Genomic DNA, 25,972 nt, shown 5'->3' on the forward strand with positions numbered 1-25,972 from the left:
TGGTCAGAGTGGTGTTTTGGGAAGAGTAATTTGAATAGGTGAGAATGCAGAGAGAAGCCAGTAGTCACTTAGCCTGTCCTGGTAATTTAGACCCAAGCTGATAAAGACTTGATTTAGGCAGCAGCAATGGAAAGGAAGGATGGATTCAAAGGTGGGTATGAAGGAACTGGATTTAGTAACCGATAGAAGATGGGAGAAGAGAAGTAAGACAAGAGGAGATAAAATCTGCAGAGGAGGGCTGAGGATGCATGTTAAGGATTGGGAGGAAAGGAATTAGAGAAGGGGGATGATTTGTAGGTAGATTTCTTTGTGTGTGTGGCGTTCAGCTTTGAAGCAATGGCATATATTATTTGAATTAATTGATTTGGCAGTTTTCTGATTACATGTTTTTGTACTGAAGTACAAAAAGTTAATTTTAATTTCAGATCTTAGTCTCAGCCAAAACTTGACTTGTGGAGACAATTAAAGTTAGAGAAATTTTTTTCAATATGTACTCTGTAACTAACAAGTAAGCTTTAACATTTATTTATTTTTTGAAGATTTTATTTATTTATTAGAGAGCACATGAGAGGGGGGAGGGTCAGAGGGAGAAGCAGACTCCCCGCTGAGCAGGGAGCCCGATGCGGGACTCGATCCCGGGACTCCAGGATCATGACCTGAGCTGAAGGCAGTCGCTTAACCGACTGAGCCACCCAGGTGCCCAAGCTTTAACATTTAAAGGAGTAGAAAACAATAGAAAGTTGATGTTTCTTTATTCTCAAAACTTTTCCATTGCTGTAGTTTAGAGAATTTTTAGTGTGGAGGTTTTTATTATTCCTCACAAAGTATTATTGGCAAGTGATGCACTTCTGAACATGATCTTCAGCAATATAGCTACCATCTGCTGTCCACAGTGCTCCTTGTCACTCATAGGCCAGTTTCACCTTATTGCACTCTGATTATTGCCACCCCCACAGTTCATCCTGTTAGAAACTGGTTTGAAGATATACTTGTGTTTGCTCAGACTCTGGTCTCATAATGTTTGACTAAACGTCATGATGATCCGTGTTACCCAAGTAACATGGAAAAAGAGGTTCTGCTCTTTTAGAGGAGTGTTTTCAGAGTGCAGTTGCACAGGCAAGCAACGGGTTTGCAGAAGAATTAATTTTTGTATGGAGACTGGCAGGGCATGTTACAGTTGTCTAGCTCAGGGAATGATGATTACAGGTGAGTTTATAGAGTGATAAAATGTGAATACCACTAAATTAAGACGATCACAATTTAAGTAGTTTCTGGTGTCTCAGTGAAGTTTTTTTAGAGTTGAAAGATGCCAAATAAAATTTTTTTCTTTTTGATAATCTGTAGTTAGAAACCTCCAAGACAGAGTTAGGCTTAAGAAGTACTTTAAACAGTTTAATCAAAATGAAAGCAAAGACAGTTCAAATGATGAAGTGTTCTTAAAAAAAAAATCATGTCTTTGATTTTAGTTTAATCATTACTTTAGGGTATTTGGAGGGTAGGAAAAGTTAAAGGTGAAATCACAAGTTGGTTCAGGGCTGGCATATCTAGGGGCAGTTGGTAGGGAATTTTTTTTGTGGTTGAAAGTGAAATATTAGTATTTCATTACTGGGATTAGAAGTAATCACTTTGGTTAGAAACTGAAAATGACTAATATCCTTCACTAGTCTACTAGAATTTTTTTTGAAAAAGTAATTTTCCTAAGTTACAGTTTGGTGCTTTTAGAATAAAAGCTTAGTCACATTAAGTTCTGGTGTGTGTGAGACTGCAACCTACCACAGCCATCTTAGAGGGCAGACTGATAACGTAGTCTGGGTTGTAGTCTGGGTTAAGACCGGAGCTTAAGTGACATGCAGTCTTTTTGTTCATCTAGCATTATTTCGCCTGCCACTTCCAGGGTCATTTTGGTGCTGTGCAAATATTTTATATCTGATGGACAGAATTCTTACTTAACCATTCCCTTGGGCCTTGCCTTTCTATATGCTTACCTTCATCCTGTGCGGAGGAAGGTCCCTTGTTTAAAATCTCCTGGGGCAGCCAGGTTGACTTTCCTTAAAGCACCAAGCGCAAGCTGTAGCAGTTACAGAGAAGAAAATGGCTTGTACCACTGTTCTGAAGGCCACAGTGTGTATGACGGGTACTTGTAGCTATCCAGTATAGATGCTTCGTAGAATTCCATCTTACGACAGAGGGCAGTGAATTTGGTATGAATAACTGGTAACCAGTTGATACTCCTTTTTTGGGATATGTTAATAGTTAAAACCTGATTTTCACTTTCTTCATCGCTGAAATAGTTTATCAGTAGAGTGTCTCAGGCCTTTTAGTTTCCATTTGTTTTTTAAAATCAGTAAACGTAGGAACAATTTAAGCCAATTAAATTGCTAATCTAGATCATGAACTAGGCAGTCACATTTTATGACTATGGCTTTTTAACTGAGTTCTTAAGTATTTAGATTTCCTAAATTTGGGGAGGAGTGTCAAACTGATCTCTAAGGAGTTTTGTTCTAAGGAGGAATGCTGTAGTGAGACTCTAGTATGCTTTCAGCTGCAGTAGGTAACTGGCATTTCAACTGTTCCATAACGAGTGACTCATTGCAGGGCTCACTTGAGAAATTAGTCAATTGATTTCTTAAAAAATGACTTTCTAGTTGTCTCTAAGCTATATCCTTAAAAATAATAGTGCTTATCTTTTTGGTAGAAGTTGCTACCTTAGTATTTTCATCTTCTGGAACACTAGTCTGTCGAAACTAAGTCCACTTTTAAGTTCAGCTTTTATTGCAGTGATGAGATGTCTCATTAGAGAGATACCTCATTGAGAATGTCGGTTGTTACCTCCATCTGTAGGTTGAATTTTAGAACTTGAATTGTGTTTCAGGAATACTTATATTATGTGATTGTGGGGAAAAAATGCTGATATGATCATCTTTTGGTGGCAGAATACGATAGAATTTGTGACAAAGTGCGATGTGTTGGTTTGGATTTGACCCAGAGAAAAGTTTTGCTCTTCCAGGGCAGTATTTTATTGCTTGGTTTTCCCAGCCAGAATTCTCTTTTGTCTTCCTCTTCAATTATTTTTCTTTTATTGTGGTCAGTTCATACAAGGTTAAGTTCTAAATAGGATAGGTTCACTTTTTGGAGAAATATTTTAGAATTCTTACAGTTTTCTTCTGGTAACATATCTATGCTGACTTTTAACAGTTGATTTTTAGTATATTTGGCTCAGAAAATTTGTTACATAAGACGGCATTCTTCCTATAAAAATTTTCTTATAGATCAATGCTGTATAGCAAAAAAAGTTTTAGGAAAGACTAGTTTAGCTTTCTGTATAATTCTGGCACTTCTATAATTTTCCTTCAACAATATTTCTTATGAGAAGTAAGTTATTCTTGATGAGTTTGGCTAATAAAACTCATGTCAGCAATATACAAACACATTTGCAAATGTTTGCCTCAGTTTCCTCCTTTGAGTAGTTACATTAGGGAGCATTTAAATATTGTCAGAATTCAATATTTTCTTTTCTGTTGTAAATGTTGTGAGTTCAGATTGGTAGCCCAAAGAATACATGGATTCCAAGTGTTTTTGTGTGTGTGTTTTTAATAAGAATTGTTGACTTCAGAAGAATTTTTTCTGAAGTGCTGATCACTGCTGACATTGTGTATATGTAATACTTACAAAAAAAAACACTTCAAAAGGCACTTTGGAAATAAGTTTGTAATATTGAAGACATTTGCAGTGTGCGTATTGTGCTGTGCGTGCAGTTTGTACAGGGATTCTGTCTGTGGCTGCTGATTGACCAGTGGGATAATCTGCAGTAACATCTGTTATGTACTCCAGTGGTGTAGCTAGTGGAGTGTAATATTCAGGGATATATCATCTCTTCTTACAGAGAAGTTATGAAATTACTTTAAAACTTTGCCATTTCTTTGGAAAAAAAATAAACATGTAAAATTGCGGGGTGGTAACAATTGGATACGGGGTGGTAACAATTGGATAGAAAGATGTGAAGAAAGGTTTATGTAGAGATCTAGGGGAAATATTGTTATCTTTTGTACAATGAATGTTCTCTTTCTTGTAGTCCAAGTGGTAAGAAGTTCAGAAGCAAACCTCAGTTGGCAAGGTACCTGGGAAATACTGTTGACCTCAGCAGTTTTGACTTCAGAACTGGAAAGATGATGCCTAGTAAATTACAGAAGAACAAACAGAGACTGCGGAATGATCCTCTCAATCAAAATAAGGTTGGTGAATTTACTTAGAGCATATGGATGCTATTTCAGAAGCTCTCCACAAAGTATCTTACATTGTAATTATGTCACTAGAATTTTGACTGTCTGAACATCCCAGTCTCTTCCCCCCCCACTCCGCCTCCCCCCAAAGCATTTGGACTTACAAATCTGATTAATTTTCTGGAAGTTGGTGGTACATTGCATAAGTAAATTGTGCACAGTTGAAAATAGTATTTCAGTATCTGTCTAGGCCAGCACATTTTTGGCCCACTGGGACTGTTTACAAAAGATTTCTGTGTTGATGTTAATTGTCTCATATTTTTTTTTCTTAAAATAGTTCCTATTGCCCAAAAAGAGGCAAAATTTTAATATGGCAAGTATCCTTACCACATAGTTTATACTTACCTATCAATTTTCAGAATTAGGATTTGCAAAAGGGCAGTTTTTATTTTGAGTTTTGAAGATGTTGAGGATAATGACTTTTAGCAGTAATATTCTCATCCTAATACTGTGATTGGAGATTTTTCCATTGGCTCTTACTTTTATTGAGCTGCTTAGTTGATGGTTTATTGTACAGGAATTTAAACAAGTAGCATTTGAATTATTACGGTAATTTGATTGTATCAGAGCACCCAATATCTTTACCAAGAAAGCCCCCCCCCCACAAGGGCAACTAATCTTACATAACCATTTTGTCTCAATTTTTCTTCCTCTAAATTTCAGAGATCTATGTGTATTGCCACCACTGTCATTTCACACTGACTGTGTGAAAATAGGGGAGGGAAAAGTAAGGGCTTTTCTTTCCAGGGTATATATGACCTTGATACAACCTCGCATGCTGCTTGGGGGTACTGTGTTCCTTTTGGGAACCCTGAGGCAGTGTGTAGATGGGATGGGCTTTGGAACCAGGCTGGCGTGGTTTGATGTATTGGCTCTGCCACTTACTAGCTCAGGCAGTCATGGGTAACTCTTTTTAACCTCTGATGGTCTCAGATCTCTCATTTGTAAAACTAAGGTAGTGAACTCTTTCCCTGCACATTATTGCAAGGAGTAAATAGGAATTTATATGAAAACATCTAATAAAGTATTTGACCCATGTGAATTCCTTTCCTTTCCCCGCTGCACCTTCTTAAGCACCAAGCTTCCTTGGTGAACAGTGTTGCTTGGTGGCCAGTGTACATGGAAATTTTTTGACCCAAGATCTCTTCCTTTGTATCTTTTTACTTTTCCTGAAGGATATGGGTCTCTGCTTCATATCTCTCTTTATTCATTCAGAATTCAGCTTAATAGTTTGTTAATAATAGTTTAATTTCCAAAAATTGGTATACCGGTCAGAGTACATTGTTTCTTTATCTGTTGCATTGGTTCCCATGCATCCATTTACCGTAGGGACATTGTCAGGTACCTTGTTTAGAGGTGGAATGGGAACAGAAGGCTGAAATTGCTTTCTCTATTGCTTAACAGTGGGATTACTGTGGGTTGATAGCTATGAAGGTGTTAAGGGTAAAAGACAGTGGTGGTAGAAGGAACTCAAAAGAAAGTGAGGACCTGTAGTGTGTACAGCTCTGTGATTCAGCTTAAGGAAACCCTTATTTTAGGTTGATTTTGCTTCTTAAATATACAGAGCAAAATTAAGATTTAGTTTTCTTAAACTGCCTTTTTAAAAAAACTAACCACAGTGCTGGGTACCTATCAAAAGGGGTCGAGTATTTATAAAATGAGTGGAATGCTTTCAAGCTATTGTTCTTAAAATCACAGTTAAACTACACTAAGTATAATACGAAGATATGTTCCTGATAGCTATGATTCACTAAAAACCAAAAACTAATTCGTCTCTTTAGTTTGTGTGCACCTTTATGCTCTAGCTGCGCTGGACTGCTCATCATCCTGCACCATGGCATGTGCTTTCAAGATTCTGCTTGCTCATGTGCTGTTTCCTCTGCTTGGAATGCGCTTCCCCCCTTCCCCTCCATCTGGTGAACTCCTACTCATCCAAGGCCCAGCTCCATTGTCTCCACCTCTGTGAAGCCTGCCCCTGCATTCTCCAGGCAGAACCAGTCCCTTCTTCCATAATGCCTCCCTGGTGCTTTGCCATTGTATTTGTGATTGTCTGCTTCAACTAGACTGTGAGCTCCATGAGGGCAAGGACTATGTCTTTTTTTTTTTTTTTTTTTTTTTTGTATAGGTAGTCCAAAGCCTAGCACACGGTAGGTACTTAGTAAATGTTTACTTCATGTTTGAGTTAATATCCACCTCATTCCAGAAGTTTATAGTGGTCATAAATATTGAATAAATTAATACACCATACATTATTTTGAAAGTGCCTTTCATTGTCATTGTTTTCTGAAGTTCCTCTCTGAATTTGGGGGGGCATAGTCTTATTTTTGCACCTGATTTTATTTTAATTAAGCAGTCACAAAAATGGAGTTTTGCAGTTTTAAAAATAAGCTCTCTTGGGGTGCCTGGGTGGCTCAGTTGTTAAGTGTCTGCCTTCGCTCAGGTCATGATCCCAGAGCCCTGGGATCAAGCCCCGCATCAGGCTCCCTGCTCAGCGGGAAGCCTGCTTCTCCCTCTCCCACTCCCCCTGCTGTGTTCCCTCTCTGGCTGTCTCTCTCTCTCTCTCTGTCAAATAAATAAAATCTTTTAAAATAAAAAATAGGCTCTCTTTTGGAGTAATACCAACATTGAATATCTCTATAAAAGCAGAAAATGTATTTGTGGCTAATTCTGTATTATATCTTTTTAAAAAATAATACAGTATGGAGAACACTGGGAGATATAAATTGGTAAATAGGAATGTTAGCTAGTTTTGTTATATAGTTATAAACTTGGCTGAAGTGCATTATTGTGTTGTTTTTGAGGTTTTTAAAAACCCTTGAAAGAATTTGAAATGTAATTAACAAACTTTGATACAGATTAAATTGTAGTTTATAATGACTGATTATAAACTGAGATCTTAATATATGTTCCATATCAAAAGTGGGTTTCCTGGGTGCATAATACTTAAGGTATCTTTGAAAAAATATCTTTTGAAGATCTTTGCAAAGTGGCAGTTATTTTAGGATGAGAGGGTACAGTGGAATGGGCATTGTCTTTGGATTACTATTTGCTGTTTTTGCAGTACCTATTCCTGCTTGTCTCAGTCTCAGACTTAACCTTACTCTGAAAATCTCTTCCATTCTTCATCATATTGTGCCTTACTGATTTGCCACTACCATAATTATTTCTAGTTGCTACCTCCGTCTTTCTAGTTGATAAAGTGTATCCATCAAGTAGGTTGCTGAAGATATTCCATTAGGTTGATGGAAAAAGACTAGACAAAGATATGGAAGTCATCAATACAGAGTTTGAAGTGATGAGCAGCTTTCTCAAAGCTTACTCAAAGGGAGAATAGTTTATGTGATGATATTGAGAGCTATGCCTCAACATGCAAATAAGACGACAAAACCTTTGCTTTGAAAGCTAAGTATTTAGGCATTCATCCAGGCTTTGGTCTTTTAAAGAGGGGAGATGTTTTAAGGTTTCAGAGATATGACCCTCAACATTTTAAAAAGGAAGCACATTTCTTAAAAAGGTAAGTTTCTTTAAAAATGTAATTAGAAAGACTAGGCTGGGATAAAAAAGAGTATAGTGATTCTGGGTGCAAAATATGTTTTGGGAACTCCCGTAGTTTGGTTTTGTTGTTAGCAGTTCCTTTTGTTTCAGTGTTTCAGATGTGTAAACATTAAACTGAATTTCTTATGTTTCTAGTTCTTAACACTGAAATGTTTATAAATTAAAGCTAAAAACTAATAATATCCAAGTTCTCCAACATTAATGTGACATATGTATTTTATAAAATGCTCACAATATGAATTGTTATGGAACAAGTTACTTTTTTAGAGTGGCTTGTCAGTGCTGCTAATACCTTGGAAAGACTCGGTTCTTTCATCACATTTCTCTATTCACACAGATTTGATACATTTGGAAATAAAGAGCATCATGTTGTCTTGAATGGAATCAGTTGTATAAGTCTGCCATTATTCATTTCTCATGAATTACTTTGGTTTATGGTAGTATGCTATTGTGATTTTGTAAACACAGCCTTGGGTTCTATATGGCTGTGTCCTAGGTATATAACCAAATGATGTAGAATGTCCTTGTTTTAATTATCCTCAACAAAATAATAAAAATTCTTGTAGAGAGCTAATATATCTTGGGGGCAGTATCTGCAGTTTGAGAAACTTAAGTGAACAGGTGGTGATAGTAGGAATCAGATTGGGTATTGGATATAGAGTGGGTGCAGTGTAGAGAATGGATTTGGGAAAAGGTGAAACTGGAAGTAGGGAAGTGCTTGGGCTGTTGGCTAGAAAAGGAATGATGGCTGCTAACGCTATAGCAGGAGGTGTGGAAGGGTGTGAGATTCAATCAAGAGAAATCAGTAAGTCTAAGTACTGATGATTGTAGAGAGAGCTGTTCATGCCTGCTGCAGTTTTGGCGTGAGTCACTTGGGGTGAAGGTCGATAAAGAATAGGGGAGGAAGGGCGCCTGGGTGGCTCAGATGGTTAAGCGTCTGCCTTCAGCTCAGGTCATGATCCCAGGGTCCTGGGATCGAGTCCCGCATCGGGCTCCCTGCTCCTTAGGAGCCTGCTTCTCCCTCTGCTTCTCTCTCTCTCTCTCTGTCTGTCATGAATAAATAAATAAAATCTTAAAAAAAAAAAAAGTTTAAAAAAAAAGAATAGGGGAGGAAGAACAAGTTTGGGGAGGGGGTGAAGAAGATCAAGTTAGAAGTTCTGTTTGTTGGAATTCTGAAAGGATCTGGTGCATGCCTAGGAACTCTGAGGTCATGCTTTGAGAACTCCTGTCATTGTAGATTGTCATAACTTTTAGGATTGCCTAACAGAGGGCCAAATAGAAAAGTATCTTGTCACACTATTGGTAGTGAATAAATGAATAAATTAGTCTTGTGGAGAGTACGAACGAACTTCCAGAAAGGTAGTAGGAGAATTAAGAAAATGTGGTGTTCTAAAAGCCTAGGAAAGAAAATTTTTGTTAAATGACATGACGAGATCAAGGAGTATAAAGACTTTGTAGTATCCATTGGATTTCCAAATTAGAAGGCATCTGATGACCTTTTATAACCAATTTTGAGGGACCAGAAGTCTTTCTTAAAATGCTAGAAAATTTCTGGGATTTGAGAAATTAGAAGCAAAATGTAGCTGCTCATTTAAAAGTTTTAAAATTTTGATTTGTTATTATTTGATTAGGTAAATTGTACACAGGGTGAAAGGATACTCAATAAAAAAGTCTCCCTCTCTCTCCAGCCTCTCATATGCTGTCTTCTTCCTGAGAAGTTATTAATTGGTTTTTTTGTATGTCTTTCCAGAGCTTCTGTGCATTTACAAATGTACATATATGTGCATTTTTACTCCTCTCCCCATAAAAATGGTTAGACTGCTCTTACAGAGCTAGAATGAGAGGTGGAGGAGAGAGGACAATATTTAGAAGAGAATGCATGACCAAGGAACATTATCATTATTGTTATTTTTTCCTTCAGTGGATGAAAGAGGTCAATAGAGAATTCAGGCAGGTGTCCAACCTGAGAGTACATTCTTCAGGAGGCCCTCCAGGAATCTTTGAACTGAGTGCCGTATTTTCTGTTACGCATTTCTCTGAGGAGAGAGTCTGTTATCTTTATCAAATTCTCAAAGGAAAATGTAGCTAAGAAAGCTAATAACGACTGTTTTAGAAGCAGGAAAGGAAGCAAAGCCTTGGCAAAAGATTTGAGGGACCAACTCACTTGCTGTAGCTCAAATTAGACCTTTGTTGAACAGATGACTTAAGTTGTTGAAGTAGTACCTTAGTGGGCTGACTTAATTGTGTCCTTGGGACATGGTCAGTTAACCAGTACTAACGAGCTCTGTGGTAGGATCAATTCTGGTGACCAGCTCCTGGTAGAGCACACTGTGTGGTAAGAACTGTTCCTTGGATTCTTCCTAGAATCCATCCACACTGAAAACAGTGACCTCATTCTTTCTACCAACAATCCTGACGTATAAAGTAACTAAAATCTTTTCCAAAGTTGCTGGTGTCCTCTTCATCAGTGTATTAAGCATTTGTTGAATAGTGTCTTCTGGTATCTCTCTAGTGAATATAGTTGGGGGTGGAGAGGGGGAGTAAGCAGATCACAGGTGATAAGTTAGCGTTTGTATGCCTTGAAGTCTTAATAAGCTATTATTGGCATCTCCCTTAAGTGTGGGCCACTGTTCAGTTTCTGTTAATTTGAAATGAAATAGACAAAAGTGGAAGTGAACAGCAAGTAGCTGTTATAGTAGTCTGCTGATAAATGATGATGGCCTGGATACGTGGTGGTGGAGAGAAGTGGGCAGTTTCTAGATCTGTTTTGAATGTAGAATTTATAGGATTTGCTAATGATTGGGTGGGGAAGATGATAGAAAAGACTCAAGTGTGAGACCTTAGTTTTTAGATGAGTGGGTGGATTGGGTTACCATTTACTGAGGTCACCTTAGGAGAGTTTCTATGGATGGATAAAATAAATTTTGAACATGCAGAGTTTGTGTTGCTTATTAAACATCTAAATGGAAATGTCCTGTATGCAGTTAATATGGCAATTGAGAGGTCTCAGCTGGAAAGTCATAAGCACATAGGTAGTACTCTAAGTAATGGGACTAAAGGAGATTACCTTACCCAGACATAAGGATCCAGAACCAGCATCTGAGAAAATCCAATAATTAGAACTTGGTTAGAGTAGAAGGAATCCACAAAGTGGGTTGAGAAAGAATGGCTAGTAAGAAGGAGAGACATGGGAGAGAGAATGCTTCAAAAAGAAGAGTGGTCAGTTATATTGATGCCGTTGAAGGGTTGAGTGGAGGGAGACTGAGAAACTTCCATTGAATTTGGCAACATGAAGCTAATTAATAACCTTGATTTTCGGTGGCAACAGAAGCCAGATTGGATGGGGTTGAAAATGAGAGAGAGAGAATTAGCATGGACAAATCTTTCACTAAATTTTGTTTGGATGGAGAAAAGAATCACTAGATGGTAGATGAAAGAGATGCTCATTTGGTTAATCTCCCAATTTAGAAGACTGAAGTTTAAGAAGAATGGGGTCTGTAGCACAAGTGGAGAAACCACAGAGGTCAAGAAAGTTAAGCACATTTGCAGCATGATGATGATGGACCGTAGAACCTGTACTGGGTAGGGTAGAATGTGAAAGTGGTTAAGGCTGCGTGAGAAAATAGGACGGTCCATGGATAGGAGATACTGCTGGGGTGAAAGAAATGCAGAGGGCGGTTCTGAGAAAGTGAGCTGCAAGGATAGGAAGTAGGAATTGGAGAACTGGATGCCGGATGGAGGTGCTGGAGATGGCGTAGTTACTAGTGTTGACAAGCCTGTGGCTGTAACGTTAGGTGAGTGAGGGTGGGCAGAGGAATAGATCAAAGGACCCGGCATGTTGGGTGAGTTATCCGCATGGATATTGAGGTCTCCCAGAATGAGGACAAGAGTTGGGATGGAGAGAAAGACTGAAATGGAAACTAAAGTCTCGCAAAGGAAGGAGAAAGGGAGGAGAGGAAGAGGCAGGATAGCTGGATACGAGCTTCAAAGAACTGGTGTTTTTTTAAAGGATCAAAAATGGAGAAATTATTTGAGAAAAATGGGAGAAAGAATAAAACCTATACCACCTTTTGGCCCTTGGATATGCAGTTGAGAGTGAGAAGGAAGAAGGGAGGAAGGAGTGGGGGGAGGGAGGGAAAGAGAAAAGTTTCATTTGAGAGAACCTGAGGGGAGATAGTATCTTCAAGGGATGACCAAGTCAGTAAGTGCGGGAGCTGGAGAGAATGTTTAGAGAAAATACTGAGGACGTAGGAAAGCCTAGTCGGTCATTCCGGAGCGTATAGTATAAGGATTGGGGGAGGGACGGGTCAGAAAAGTTTGAAAGCCACTGAACAGTGGGGTAGATGAGTGGATGTACAGACTGGGGATGAGTGGTGGGTGATAACGTATGATCAGAGGGACTTGACTATGGTTACTACTGAGATAGGAATGTGATGTGCAGTGATACTAATTTTGATAAATGTTAGAGCAGAGGACACAATTGAAATACGGTCCTGACTGTGGGCTGTCTGTGTGACTCAGAGGAAGACACTGGCCAGATACCTATAAGTATATGTTAAATAGTAATAGATGGAGTAAGTCTTGGGACTATTTCTCTTACACTAATCTCAAGGCAGGTAATACAGATGAGACTCTATTCTTTACATAATAAAATTGAGATGGATATTGTAGACTGCATTGAATTGTATTTTCCACCTATTTTAGCATCTATAAGTTTAAAGCAGAAAATGAGAATATTGAAGGGTAAGGTCTGCATAACAGAAGATTTTACATATAATAGACATTTTATGCATCCAATTATCCCACAGAGATTTTTTTTAGCACATTCTATACTTAGGCATTATTGCAGACTGGGAATATAGCAAAGGAAGTTCCCTGTCATTGTAGACTGTAGGTTAGCAAGAGAATTAAGCCCTACAGAAAATAATTTGTGTGACTATTGCCACAATTCTCCCAAGGTTGTGTACACACAGCTAGTATCAGCCCAGATGTAAAGGAGACAATGAGTTTCACACAATAGCTGCCTTAGTTTGAGTAGAGCTGCTCATAAGCATTGGGTTGAAACTCATTCCCATCTTTTGCCATAAGTCCTTTAATGACCTGCTATTCACTAAAGCTGCAAGAAGTTATTTTTCAAGTAGAACTCTTCAAAACTTTTAGGGTTGAATTTCAATCTTCCACCTCTTCAGTTAACTACAAGTGCTTTTTAATGAGCTCACAGTGTTGTCCACCTATTTTTTTTTAAATATCCCATTGATCTCCTTAAAAAAAAAATCTTGTTCCTCACTTGGGATTTTACACTAAGTGGATTTTCAGTACAAAATCATAGATCCCAGATATTCTTTACCTTTTGCAAAAGCTACGGAATTTCCACAACTTTATGAATATACTAAAAAAACACTGAATTGTATGCTTAAAAATGGTGAATTTTATGGTATGTGAATAATATCTCAATTTTAAAAAAATCTGAAAGATTGTAAAGTGCTTTGCATTGTTGGTTTTTGATTTTGTGAAAAGGCATTAACTGTAGGCTACTGTACATATTCTGGAACAAATCTGAAATTATTTTTTTGACGATAATACTGGTTTGGTCTAAAGATACCACTCAGGCTCCCCTCTTTGTGAACCAGGGGATAGCTTTCCTCCTGGAAAAGCTTAATAGGTTTAAGTCCCTAAATTTCAGTAGCATGGTCAAAAACATGTTAATGCTGATAATAGAAATAGCAGCTATCTATTCAGAATTTACATGCCAACATGACTATAAAATACAAGCCTATTCTGTTAATTGTCTTCCATCCCCCAGAATGTAAGCTTTGAGGCAGGGACTTTTTTGTTTTGATGATGACCATATACCCAGCATGTGCCTGCACATAGTAGGCATATTTGTTCAGGATTTGCTCAGTGACTGAATGAAAGCTGCATCATACATGCATTATCTTGTTTGATCTTCGTAAGAATCTTATGAGTGGTTATTGTTATTCTCATTTATAGATGAGAAAAATGACCTTAGAAAAATAAAGTATCTCTTGGGGGTGATATGGAAAGCCATAGAATTAAAATGATACTTGAATGATACTTGGAAGTGTCAGTTTTATTTGAGCATTTTTGATAAGCAGAGCAGCATTTCACATTAAAACAAACATGGCTTGGGGTGCCTGGTGGCTCAGTTGGTTAAGTGTCTGCCTTCAGCTCAGGTCATGAACCTAGGGTCCTGGGGTCAAGCCCTACGTCTGGCTCCCTGATCAGTGGGGAGTCTGCTTTTCCCTCTCTCCCTCCCCCTGCTCATGTGTGCTCTCCCTCTTTTTAAATATTTTTAAAAAATTAAACATGGCTAATTTTTAAAATACAAAGTACAAAATTTGCAGGATTAAAGATAAAAATGAGCCCTTTTGGCTCTTGTCATAGAATATGTACAATTCCAAACTGTCATTCAGCTTTAATTCAAAGCCAGGCTGGGAAAAGTGATATTAGAATAAATTAAATTCCTGCTGTTCAAACTATGCTGTGTGAAGGCTTACGTGGTATACGCAACAGGGATGATTTTGAAAGAGTGCTCCTGTATCCTTCTGTGTATACTCTTTCCTGCAGTTGATCTGAGCATGCACCTGAGATGGAGGTACAGGCTCTTTTTTTCCCGTTCCCCTTTCGTAGTCCACCTTCTCCCATTTTATAGAAGAGCACACTTTTTACTTGTCTGCCATATTACTATGGTGCAAAATGTTTGATCTCTAGTAAAGGAATAATTTGAAATACTGGTGTTGGATGCCAAGAAAATGAATTACTTGGTAACAGTCAAGTCTTTCTGCCAGTATAATTCTTTGTCTGAAATTTATAGAGAACTTAATTATTATTATTAAAATTTTTTGATGGTTCACTATGCAGTATTTTGACATATAACTCAAAAGAAGTTCAAGGGCGCCTGGTTGGCTCAGTTGGTTGGGCGACTGCCTTCTGCTCAGGTCATGATCCTGGAGTCCCGGGATCGAGTCCCGCATCGGGCTCCCTGCTTGGCTGGGAGCCTGCTTCTCCCTCTAACCCTCTCCCCTCTCATGTACTCTTTCTCTCTCTCATTCTCGCGCTCTCAAATAAATAAATAAATCTTAAAAAAAAGTTCAAAGATGGACAATAAACCCATTCTATTTACTCATTTATGCGAACAAGCTTTCTTGGCGTTACATCTTTAAAAAATGAAGAATAGGAACAGAATTGGTACTAAATCTTGGCGCATTCTAGCAGCTAGTAATACTCATCCAAGCCCATGAAGTTAGTTTTAAATTTGAAAAAAGCTCTTCTTTAATATAATTTTTATTTCACTTATGTGTAATTTACTGTTTTGGGGCAGTTATATACTACTGATGTAGTAAACCAGAAATTTAGTTTTTTAAAAAAATCACTAAGTACTTTATGATAAGAAAAAGTTTAAAAAAATCTCGATGCATAGATGATCAGTGAAAAGTTTTCAAGTTTAAAATAGGAAATAACTTTGGGAATGGAATTATTCAAAGAGAAAAAGGAGTGAAGTAAAATAACTATTGAAGAGTTTATTCATGTGTAAGTGGTTGGTGGGTATATTTAGATTGTGTTAGATACATCTTAAAATGATACGTTTATTATCAAAGTGTCAATATTTAAAATACTGTAGTAAGTGCATTCTTTGCAGTTACGTTAAAGTTTGAAATAGTCTTTTTTTTAAGATTTTATTTATTTTATTTGAGAGAGAATGAGAGAGAGAGAGCACATGAGAGGGGGGAGGGTCAGAGGGAGAAGCAGACTCCCTGTTGAGCAGGGAGCCCGATGCGGGACTTGATCCCGGAACTTCAGGATCACGACCCGAGCCGAAGGCAGTCGCCCAACCAACTGAGCCACCCAGGCGCCCTTGATGTTAGCTTTGAAATGTAAATGAGGTATTTTCAGATATTTTTTAGCCAGTAGGAATGTAGAAATGTTTGAAAATCATTGCTTTATGACACATGCTCTTCATCCACCGCTTTAATTATCCTTTTTTCTAGCCTTAGTCAAGTTAGGTCAACTGAAAGGCTACATTAAAATTAGAGTGTTTAGTTCCTTTAAGAATCACCGTCTCCAAGTTTCCTTTAAATATTACGTTCTTGGCTTTTGAGGAAGGTCACTGAAAAAAAAACATTTGAAATTTGCTTAATATTTGATGTTAGTGACTTTAATTTTTTTCTAGATTTAATACCAGGACAGCTTTGTTTTCCTTATTAATTGGTATGTTTCCTCCTTTCTGACCTGGTATCTATATGATTTAATGTTTCTCTTTTCACCCAGACTCCTAACAATTTCAGACCCACTTTTGATGCTCAGTGCTAGTATTGGTGACTATTAACCTTTTCAAAAGGAAATTTGTTTTCCCCTGTCACTGATTCTCTGTTTTTAAAAATTAATTTTTATTGCATATTTGTTCTTCCTGAGTGTACAAAGATCCACCTCAGATATGTATTGGAAAGAGGTGAAGTAAACTTTTTAAAAAAAATGTAAAGATTTATTTTTGTATTCCTCCCAGCACCTAAGGGGATAGAACAGCGTCTGTCTCAAAATTATTTGAGTTATTTGAGTACTTCCAGCCTAATATACACATTAATATAAAATACATTAAATTTTGATTTGAGGGCTACCCTATATACCGAGATTTATCAAGGCTGGAAACTTTTCTTTCTAATATTAAAATGTGCGTGTTTGCTATTTTAACTTTGTGGTATAAGAAACTTCTGCTTTACTTTTTCTTATACTGAAAGGGAAGATTAGAACTGTAAGAATAGCTTTGGGCGCCTGGGTGGCTCAGTCATTAAGCGTCTGCCTTCTGCTCAGGTCATGATCCCAGGGTCCTGGGATGGAGCCCCGCATCATCATCATCATCATCATCATCATCATCATCATCATCATCATCTCATCATCATCTCTAGGCTCCCTGCTCAGCAGGAAGCCTGCTTCTCCCTCTCCTACTCCCCCTGTTTGTGTTCCCTCTCTTGCTGTGTCTCTCTCTGTCAAATAAATAAAATCTTAAAAACAAAACAAAACTATAAGAATAGCTTTAATTTTGTCCCATTAAAAAAGTGTTTGCTTTATAATTCCTAAGTTTATGGTGGATTGGTAGTTATTTAGAAGGATCCCGACACACAATTGGACATGAACAGTGACTCTTTGGCACTCCTCAGGTGAGAGTGGTAATAAAATTTAGTATTTCTGTGACAGTTTCTGAGAAAACCAGTTAGTCCAGTTTTTCAGATCACATGACACTTTTGGAATACAAAATTAATTAGTAAATTTGTCTTCAGACCTTTCAAGCCAGTTAAAAGGAGAAAACATAATAAAAATCAAAATAAGATCAAGAGAAAAGTAACACAGCATCCTCTTGAGTAATCTCTTACTCCATTCCACTGAGGAATGCACTCCTTATCAGACAGTGGAAGTGTGTATCAGACAGTGGAAGAAAAAGCCAGCTTTTTCTTCTAATTTTTACTTAGTGCACCAAAAACATGTTAATGAAAAAAAAAAGTCTTACCATTGTAGCTCCAATAATTTTCTATGTATGAAACATAGAAACTTCCTTCCAGTCTTTTTGGATTCAGGATTCATTTAGAATAGCCCCTCTAGTCATCCTTTGTAACAACGAGAATCTTAAAAGAGTTTCCACTGTTTGCTCATACCAATAGTTGCAGTATACTGTGTCCCCTGATGCCGTCTTGTTCTAATACCAGCAGAGTATATTGTTTAAGATTTTATTTATTTATTGGACAGAGAGAGCAGCAGAGGGAGAGGGAGAAGCAGACTCCCTGCTGAGCAGGGAGCCCAATGTGGGGCTCGATCCCAGGACCCCGGGATCATGACCTGAGCCGAAGGCAGACGCTTAACGACTGAGCCACCCAGGTGCCCCAGAGTATATTGTTCTTTAATAAGGAATGAAAACATTAAAAACCAAACGAGGTATTATTTAGTGATACATTCTAATTATAATGACAGGAAAAGTTCTCTGTAAGCTTTAGGATTGAATATTCACAATTTTAGAGTTTGGGTAGCTTCACTTAGGGCCTCAGAATTCTCTAGATGTCATAAATCAGAGGTATCCAAACCTTTGCATCACAGAATTACCCGGAGAGCTTTTTTTTTTTTTAATTCATTTATTCATTTGAGAGAGAGAACACGCACCTGTGTGTGTGCACATGAGTGGGGAGAGGGGCAAAGGGAGAGAAGCAGAGAAGCAGACTGCTGAGTGCAGAGCCCCATGTGGGGCTCAATCCCAGGACACTGAGATGATGACCTGAGCCGAAATGAAGAGTTGGATGCTTAACTGACTGAGCAAGCTAGGTGCCCCATCCAGGAGAACTTTTAAAAATACACATTCCCAGGCTTCACACTTTTAAAGATGGCATTCTGAGTGGTTATTTTGCAGCCTGCCAGTCAAATTTGCTCACTTCTAAATAATTTTTTGAAAATATAAAAATAAGGAAGCTAAATACTTAAGAGATATTGTTAGTCTTAATTAAGATGAATATATCTTGGGGCGCCTGGCCAACTCAGTTGGAAGAGCAGGCGATTCATCTCAGGGTTGTGAGTTTGAGCCCCATGTTGGGTGTAGAGATTAACTAAAAAAATAATAAACTTAAAAAAGATGACTGTATCTCCTAAAGGTTAGCACTTACATTGGAAGAAATTGAGTGAGATAGAGGAATGACAAGCATGCCCAGTACATACAGAGAAGAAGGGATGGGGGAAGGGGGTGTGTGGAGAGGATGGTGATGGAGACATTTAGTAGAGGGTCCAAGTAATACCATAATTGTGCTAATTGTCAGTTTAATTTATTCGGCTGCTTACCTTTCTAGACATTGGTAACATTCTTTAAGAAGAGGTCACAAACTCAACACCTAGGGCTCAGACAGGTAATGCAAACATGAGTTGTTGAGGAATTTTGCTAAAAGAGAACCCTTGACACCTCTTGTGAGCAGCCATTACTAATTAATTATGGCCTGTTGTGGCCAAATCAAGTCCAGGGTTTCTAGATCTTTTGAGTTTTTTTTTTTTTTAAGATTTTATTTATTTATTTGAGAGAGAGAGAATGAGAGCACGAGAGGGAAGAGGGTCAGAGGGAGAAGCAGACTCCCTGCTCAGCAGGGAGCCCGATGTGGGACTCGATCCCGGGACTCCAGGATCATGACCTGAGCCGAAGGCAGTTGCTTAACCAACTGAGCCACCCAGGCGCCCTAGATCTTTTGAGTTTTTAAGAGAAGCTAGAATCTGGATTTTATGTGAAATCTCCAGGTCTGTGGATGTTCGTTCATTTTATTAGACACTAAAAACTGGACAAAATACATCTATGGGTTAAACTTGGTTCTCCTGCCACCAATTTGCAATCTTTGTTTTAGAGTAGTGGTTCTCCAAGTGGTCCCTGGGTCAGCAGCATCAGCATCACCTGAGACCTTAATAGAAATGGAAGTTCCCAGGCCCCACCTCATCTCTACCGAATCAGAATCTCTAGGAGGGAGGCCCAGGAATCTGTGTTTTAATAAACCCTCCAGGTGGTTCTGATGTGTGCTGAAGTTTGAGAACCATTGTTTTGGAGTCTGGAAGTTGATAGCACAATTTTTATCTGAGGATAGTTAACAAAAGTTCATTGAATATCCTGTAGATTTATCAAGTAATCAAAAATATCAGACGTATATTGTTTTCAGATACAGATGACCTTTTATCTATATGTATTTTTTTGCCAGAATTAGAATATACAATGATTAAATCACATTTTGTTCTTTTTCTTTTTTTTCTCCTTCCTTGCCCCCTCTGCCTGTCCACCCCCCATGGCTATTAGAGCATTCATTGCAAATGAACTTAACAGCAACTCTGCCACATTTTGAACACATCTTAGATTTTATTTATGGGTTGATTAAAATTAGATAAGTTTATTGCTAAATTGAGTTCTGTTTGCTAGAATTAGAACTTTCATTTCTAATTGTCTTTTTATATGGGAGTGAAATTTAACTTACGTGGTAAGTAAGCCTGGCCTCCTAATAGCTGACCAGTTAACATTTTAATGGCCAAGTGTGCCATTATTTTCCTCCATTCTCAAGTGTTGAGATGATTGCTATCCTGATTGTTGTTCTGAAAACTCTTTTTGTGTTACCCATAAATACATTTGTTCATTTAACAGTCCCGAGTATCATGCTAATCAAATTAATTATGAATTTCATATAATTTTCTTACATTTTAAAGTACACAGCTTTTAAATGAGAAAACGTCACATACGTCTTGCATAATGATGTGCTAAAGATGTGCTGTAGCGTATTTATAAGGCTTAGATTGAGAAGTTTGGAATAATCTGATTTAAAGTAATGGATAATGGTATTTGTCTTTCTCTGATTTATTTTGCTTAGCATAATAATCTCTAGCTCCATCCATACGATTTCACTCATATGTGGAATTTAAGAAACAGAGCAGGGGCGCCTGGCTGGCTCAGTCAGAGGAGCATGTGATTCGATCTCAGTCCTGAGTTTGAGCCCCACACTAGGTGTAGAGATTACTTAAATAAGTAAATAAACTTAAAAAAAACAAACAAGCAAAGGGAAAAAAAAAAGACAAACCAAGAAACAGACTCTTAATTATAGAGAACTGATGGTTACCAGAGAGGAGATTGGTGGGGAGATGGGGGAAATAGGTTATGGGGATCAAGGAGGACACTTGTGATGAGCACTGGGTGATGTATGGAAGTGTTGAATCACTATATTGTACACCTGAAACTAATATTACACCGTACGTTAACTAACTGGAATTTAAGTAAAAACTTTAATGGATAATGAATTAATTCATCAAATTATATTTATATGTAATATTTACTAATGAAAACATGCTTATATCCACAGGGTAAACCAGACTTGAATACAACATTGCCAATTAGACAAACTGCATCGATTTTCAAACAACCAGTAACCAAAGTCACAAATCATCCTAGTAATAAAGTGAAATCAGACCCACAAAGAATGAATGAGCAGCCACGTCAGGTAAGGATCTAATTGGTTCTCCAATCTTACTTGTCAGAAAATTCTGGTATGTTTACCAGACATAGTTCAAGTAAACTGGTTAAAATGGAAAATATTTGGAAAGAAAACTTTTATGTCGTAGGCTATTGCATGAATGCTGGAGAATAATAATATACTATTTAGTAAAATGTTTTAGGAAAAAAGTTAATTAAAAATGAATCTAAATTAATATTATGGACTACATTTTTATGTTTTTGTGTGGTAATGTACATCAGATTTGCTTTTGCTAATCTTAGTTTTTTTTTAAAGATTATCTTTCCAGGGGATAATATTTCCCAAGGGGACGAAGCATGCAGTTTGTGTTGCTTAGTTTAAAAATATTTTCTATTATATAGAAACTACTTTTTGTTCTGATTTCTTATTATATGAAAGCTGTCCCTCCCCTTTTGAAAAACAGAATTAAATAAACTTTGTCAATATGGTATATTGTCCTGTGACTTCCATTTTTGCAGAAATTGAGTTTATATTTCTCTTTCTTTATTGCTTCAAGCTGTATTGCACCAGAATCTGTTCTTAGAAAAAAGTATTATCTGAGAGGCCTCCCTGCTGCTTAATAATGTCACATAGCCCGGGGAGGGAGACTTGACAAAATGCTTACCTTTCCAAATAACCTTGTTTATTCACTCCCTAATTGTGGTCAAAAAGTTTAGGTACTTCAGGAATTTTTAGTAGCAACTGGGGTGAGGGAGTGGAGGGAGAAACATCTGTGCATATTTTTTCTCTCCTTTCTCTGCCTCCTCCCACTTACAGATTAGAAATGCTGATTTACCTACGACGATTATCTTTTGCTCTCATATTCCCCCGTTTAGATGCCTCATTCCACCTTTTCATTTGAATTTTGTTTTTCACTAGTCCCTCAAGTGTCTCATCTCCAGACTTCATAAAGGATTGGGCCAAAACTTTCAGACAGTTGCTCTAGAAGAAACTACATAAAGAAATTCAGTTCCCACATCCTCTGTAGTGTTTTTTCCTCTTCAGGTGAGCCAGGAAAACAGAAGATATTTGGAGCCACATTGGATCAGCATCTTGCTATAGATGTCTCAAGATTTGAAGTTCTAAACTTGCTTTACTGTTGGTCCCCAAGAGATTCAACAGGGGCCATGTAAGTGTATCACATCCAATATAAAAGATGCGTACCTGCATGTGCCTTTAGGCTCTTGTCACCACTTAGGTTTTCTTTGGGCCATTCAGCATTCTGTACCAGGCTTTTCCCTTCTGTTTTACTACTGCACCCAGTGATAGTCACCAAACCGCCAGTAGTTTTAATATATTCATGACAACAGGGAAGGAATTCTGCCATTCTGAACTTTGCCCACCTTGATAAAGCCATTCCCTGATTGTATTCTTTCTTAGATACTGTCTAAAGTCTTGAACATCTTGTCCTTTTGCTTTTTGGTGATTTTTAAATCGTTTCCTTGTAAAGTTTTTTTATCAATTGAAATTTTTCAAAGTGTGTAATTGGGTAAGACAGTTTGCTTCAAAAAGCCCAAAAAGATAAAGAAAGTGGAATAACTAATAATAATAGTTCCATATTGGAAATTTGAGTTGTCTTACTGAGAATAGGTAGTAGGTGGATTTTATCCTCATCTTTTCTTTGTCAAATCATTCTCAATATAGTCTATAAACCCAAATATTTTACAGATCAATTGAGTAGCAAATTATGATGATTTAAACAGTAGTTTGTTTTCTGTGCCTAAGTTCAGTCACAGATTTGAACAACTGTAGTAATTGTATTTACTGGGTCTTTACCTGGCTGTAGAGACACTGGTAATGGAGATTTTTAAAGCTGAAGTAGTCAGATCAGTTGCTCCTTATTCACTGATACATTGGGTAGTTTTACATTTTCCTTCTTTTATTAAAGTTTATGACATTGTTTTCAAATGAAAAAAATATGTCAAAAAAGCTAAATCCCCCTACCCCTCCCCGCCCACCCCCACCAAATCTTACGTCATTTTAACCCAGATCTTTTGAGGGTTTTATCTTCCTTTTAACTTGCACAGACAGGAAGTGTTAAAATTAGTTAGGAGGTTACTTCTCCAAAAGTTTGAACTATTCCCTTTATCCTCATGTCACCTGACATTTTTTGCTGTTTTTGATTATACCAAGACATTAGTTGTCTTTCCCCTGTCTTTATCTTCAACATAAGAATTGGGGTAATATTTGACTACTGTCTCAGTAATAGGATTTCAGAATAAAGGACAGGGCATTGGGCAACTGTTGGAAAATAGCAGAGACAACTTTTATATTAATGTTTTGAAAACCATAATGTCATTCTGACTATTGCAGTATAAATCCAGGTTTTTAAGTAAAGGAAAGATGTTGATTTAAATTATATTTTGACATACATATGTCATATATGTGCTTATCAGCTCTTTTTGTTGAGGAGATAGTTGACCAAAAAAAAAAAAATAGGCAAAAATAATTCTTCCAACTGTGCTTTCCACAGCCTCGTTGAACCAGATTGGCAGTATAAATTGCCAGATAGTCCATTTGGAGAAGTTATTTTGATCATCCAGTAAAAAAAATAGACAAAGAGGTTTCTATTTTTGAGGTTCCTGTGGATATAAAGGTTTTTATTCCTTAACCACGTCACAGTCTTTTAGTAAGGTACTCAATCTCCTGGTATTGTAATTCTTTTTAGAGGGTTGAATTTTGAGACCTAGAACTAGAATTAGATTTTTGGATCTTAACTAGGTTCCACCTTGAATAGGCTGAAGCAATGATATGAAGCAATCATAGAAATTAATAATTCTGTCTTATATAACAAACATCCTATGCCTGCGTCATTATATGGCAGTCTGATTTGAATTCTGTAAAATATGTGAATTATAAATTTCTAATGTATTGATTCCTTGAAACTGCCTTAGCTTTAAAATTGCAAATTAGGGCATGTAAACAAAAATGCATTAAACAGAATTCAGCAGTGATTTCTGCCTATGATTAAAACTATATGGTAGAGATGGAATTTGTAAAACCTGGTTATGATAGGGTGAATAGCTAGATATTTATATATATACTATCAGCATATTTGATAAGTGCTTGTCTTTTCATTAGATTAAAAAAGAAATCTGGAGTGGGGTGAAGGGTACTCTACCAGCTATAAGACTATTATCCCAAACAGTAAGATCAGGGGCGCCTGGGTGGCTCAGTTGTTAAGTGTCTGCCTTCGGCTCAGGTCATGGTCCCAGGGTCCTGGGATCGAGCCCCGCATTGGGCTTTCTGCTCCGCGGGAAGCCTGCCTCTCCCTCTCCCACTCCCCCTGCTTGTGTTCCCTCTCTCGCTTTCTCTCTCTCTCTGTCAAATAAATAAATAAAATCTTAAAAATCTTCAAACAGTAAGATCATTGAAATGTCCTTTTTTGGTCAGATGTGTAAAACGTGTCCGACATCTTTTTAACCTAATTGAATAATGATTTTGCTGTTAAGGGTGTCTTTCCCAGCTTTCTTCCTTCAATATATGAAGAACTCACGTTTCTGTTTCTTATCTCTTTGATGCTGTCATCTTTGACACTTTCTGGTTTCTTGCTTTTTCTTTTATCCTCAACTCAAAGAAACTTCATCGTTGAACCACTACGTCTTCGTTTTAATTATTATATTATGGGATGCTCATAGGCTATGGGTGTTTTTGATAATCTTTGACTATTAATTACATATCTTACAGAATATTCACTTTTTTTAACCAAAAAATAAATATTTAAAAATCAGCGAAATGGATTTAAATGTTCTATTTGATCCTGGATTTTTTCCTTGTATTTGCTAATTCTTCTCTCAAAAGATAAGAAACTTTACTCTCTTCAGAAAGTCAGCCTTTTTTTTTTAGGATGATTTTTTTCCCAGTTTTATTGAGATATAATTGACATATAACATGTAAATTGGAGGTCTACAATGTGATGATGATTTGATACACATATACATTGCAAATGATAACTGCAATAAGGTTAGGTAACACGGCCATCACTTCACACAATTGCCATTTTTTTGTAGTGGTGGTGAGAATAGTTAAGATCTTTCTTGACAACTTTCAAGTATACAATACAGTATTGTTATCGACATTCACTATGCTGTACATTAGGTACCCAGAACTTATTCATCTTATGACTGGAAGTTTATATCCTTTGACCTCACCTCTCTATCCACCCCCACCCCTGGCCACCATGAGTCTTCTCTTTGTTTCTATGAGTTCAGCTTTTTTAGACTCCACATGTAAGTAAGATCATATAGTATTTGTACTTTTTCTCTCTGACTTATTTCACTTAGCATAATGCCCTCAGGGTTCATCTGTGTTGTTATAAATGGCAGGATTTCCTTCCTTTTTATGGCTGATAATATTTCTTTAACCATTCGTCTGTTGATGGACACTTAGGTTGTTTCCATGTCTTGGCTATTGTGAATAATACTACTGTGACATGGGGTTGTAGATACCTCTTCAAGGCAGTAATTTAATTTCCTTTGAATATGTACTCAGAAGTGGGATTGCTGGATCAAATGAGAGTTCTATTTTTAATTTCTTGAGAAACCCCCACACTGTTTTCCATAGCAGCTGTACCAATTTACATTCCTACCAACAGTGCTCGAGGGTTCCCTTTTCTCCACATCCTTGCTAGCACTTAATATCCCTTGTCTTTTTTATAGTAACCAAGAGTGAATATTTTTAAATATGTTAGAAGAAACTTTTAAGATGAAGTTAAATTTTAAAAATATGCACATTCTAAAGACATTGCATATTAAAAGTTTGTAAAATATTTCAGTATTTATTATAACCCATAAAATTACTCTTCATTCTAGACATTCTAATAACATTTACTTCTTCTGAACCTCAGGAGGTTACTGCTAGAATAGTCTTATATTAATGTTTTTATGATTGAGAAATAGACAAGCTAAAGCAGAGTTCCATGGAAGATATTATATTCCTTTTCTCTCGATAGAAAAATTGGCTGCATGGGCAGAGGATATAGATGACATGTTGTCCTGTACTACTTAAAAGCGTTATTCTGGGTGATGTAGGAAAGATGCCATGTACAAAGGGTCAAATAAATAGTACAGACACGTGCTATAGGTGTTCAGAAGGGTGATTTTACTGTGGCTAGGAGGG

General features: G+C 37.2%; 1 protein-coding gene across 1 annotated transcript in view; it reads left to right on the forward strand.

Annotated features, from left to right (window-relative positions):
• MBD2 (methyl-CpG binding domain protein 2) overlaps positions 1–25,972 on the forward strand; it is a 67,277-nt gene that overhangs the window by 13,534 nt on the left and 27,771 nt on the right. The window contains exons 2-3 of the mRNA XM_025886367.2: positions 4,073–4,232; positions 20,705–20,842. Coding sequence (XP_025742152.1) covers positions 4,073–4,232; positions 20,705–20,842 — 298 coding nt within the window. The remainder of the gene's footprint in view (positions 1–4,072; positions 4,233–20,704; positions 20,843–25,972) is intronic.

This window comes from Callorhinus ursinus, unplaced genomic scaffold (genome assembly GCF_003265705.2).
Source record: "Callorhinus ursinus isolate GAN/ISIS: 27379988/994484 unplaced genomic scaffold, GSC_fseal_2.0 scaffold11, whole genome shotgun sequence".
Classification (NCBI taxonomy): domain Eukaryota; kingdom Metazoa; phylum Chordata; class Mammalia; order Carnivora; family Otariidae; genus Callorhinus; species Callorhinus ursinus.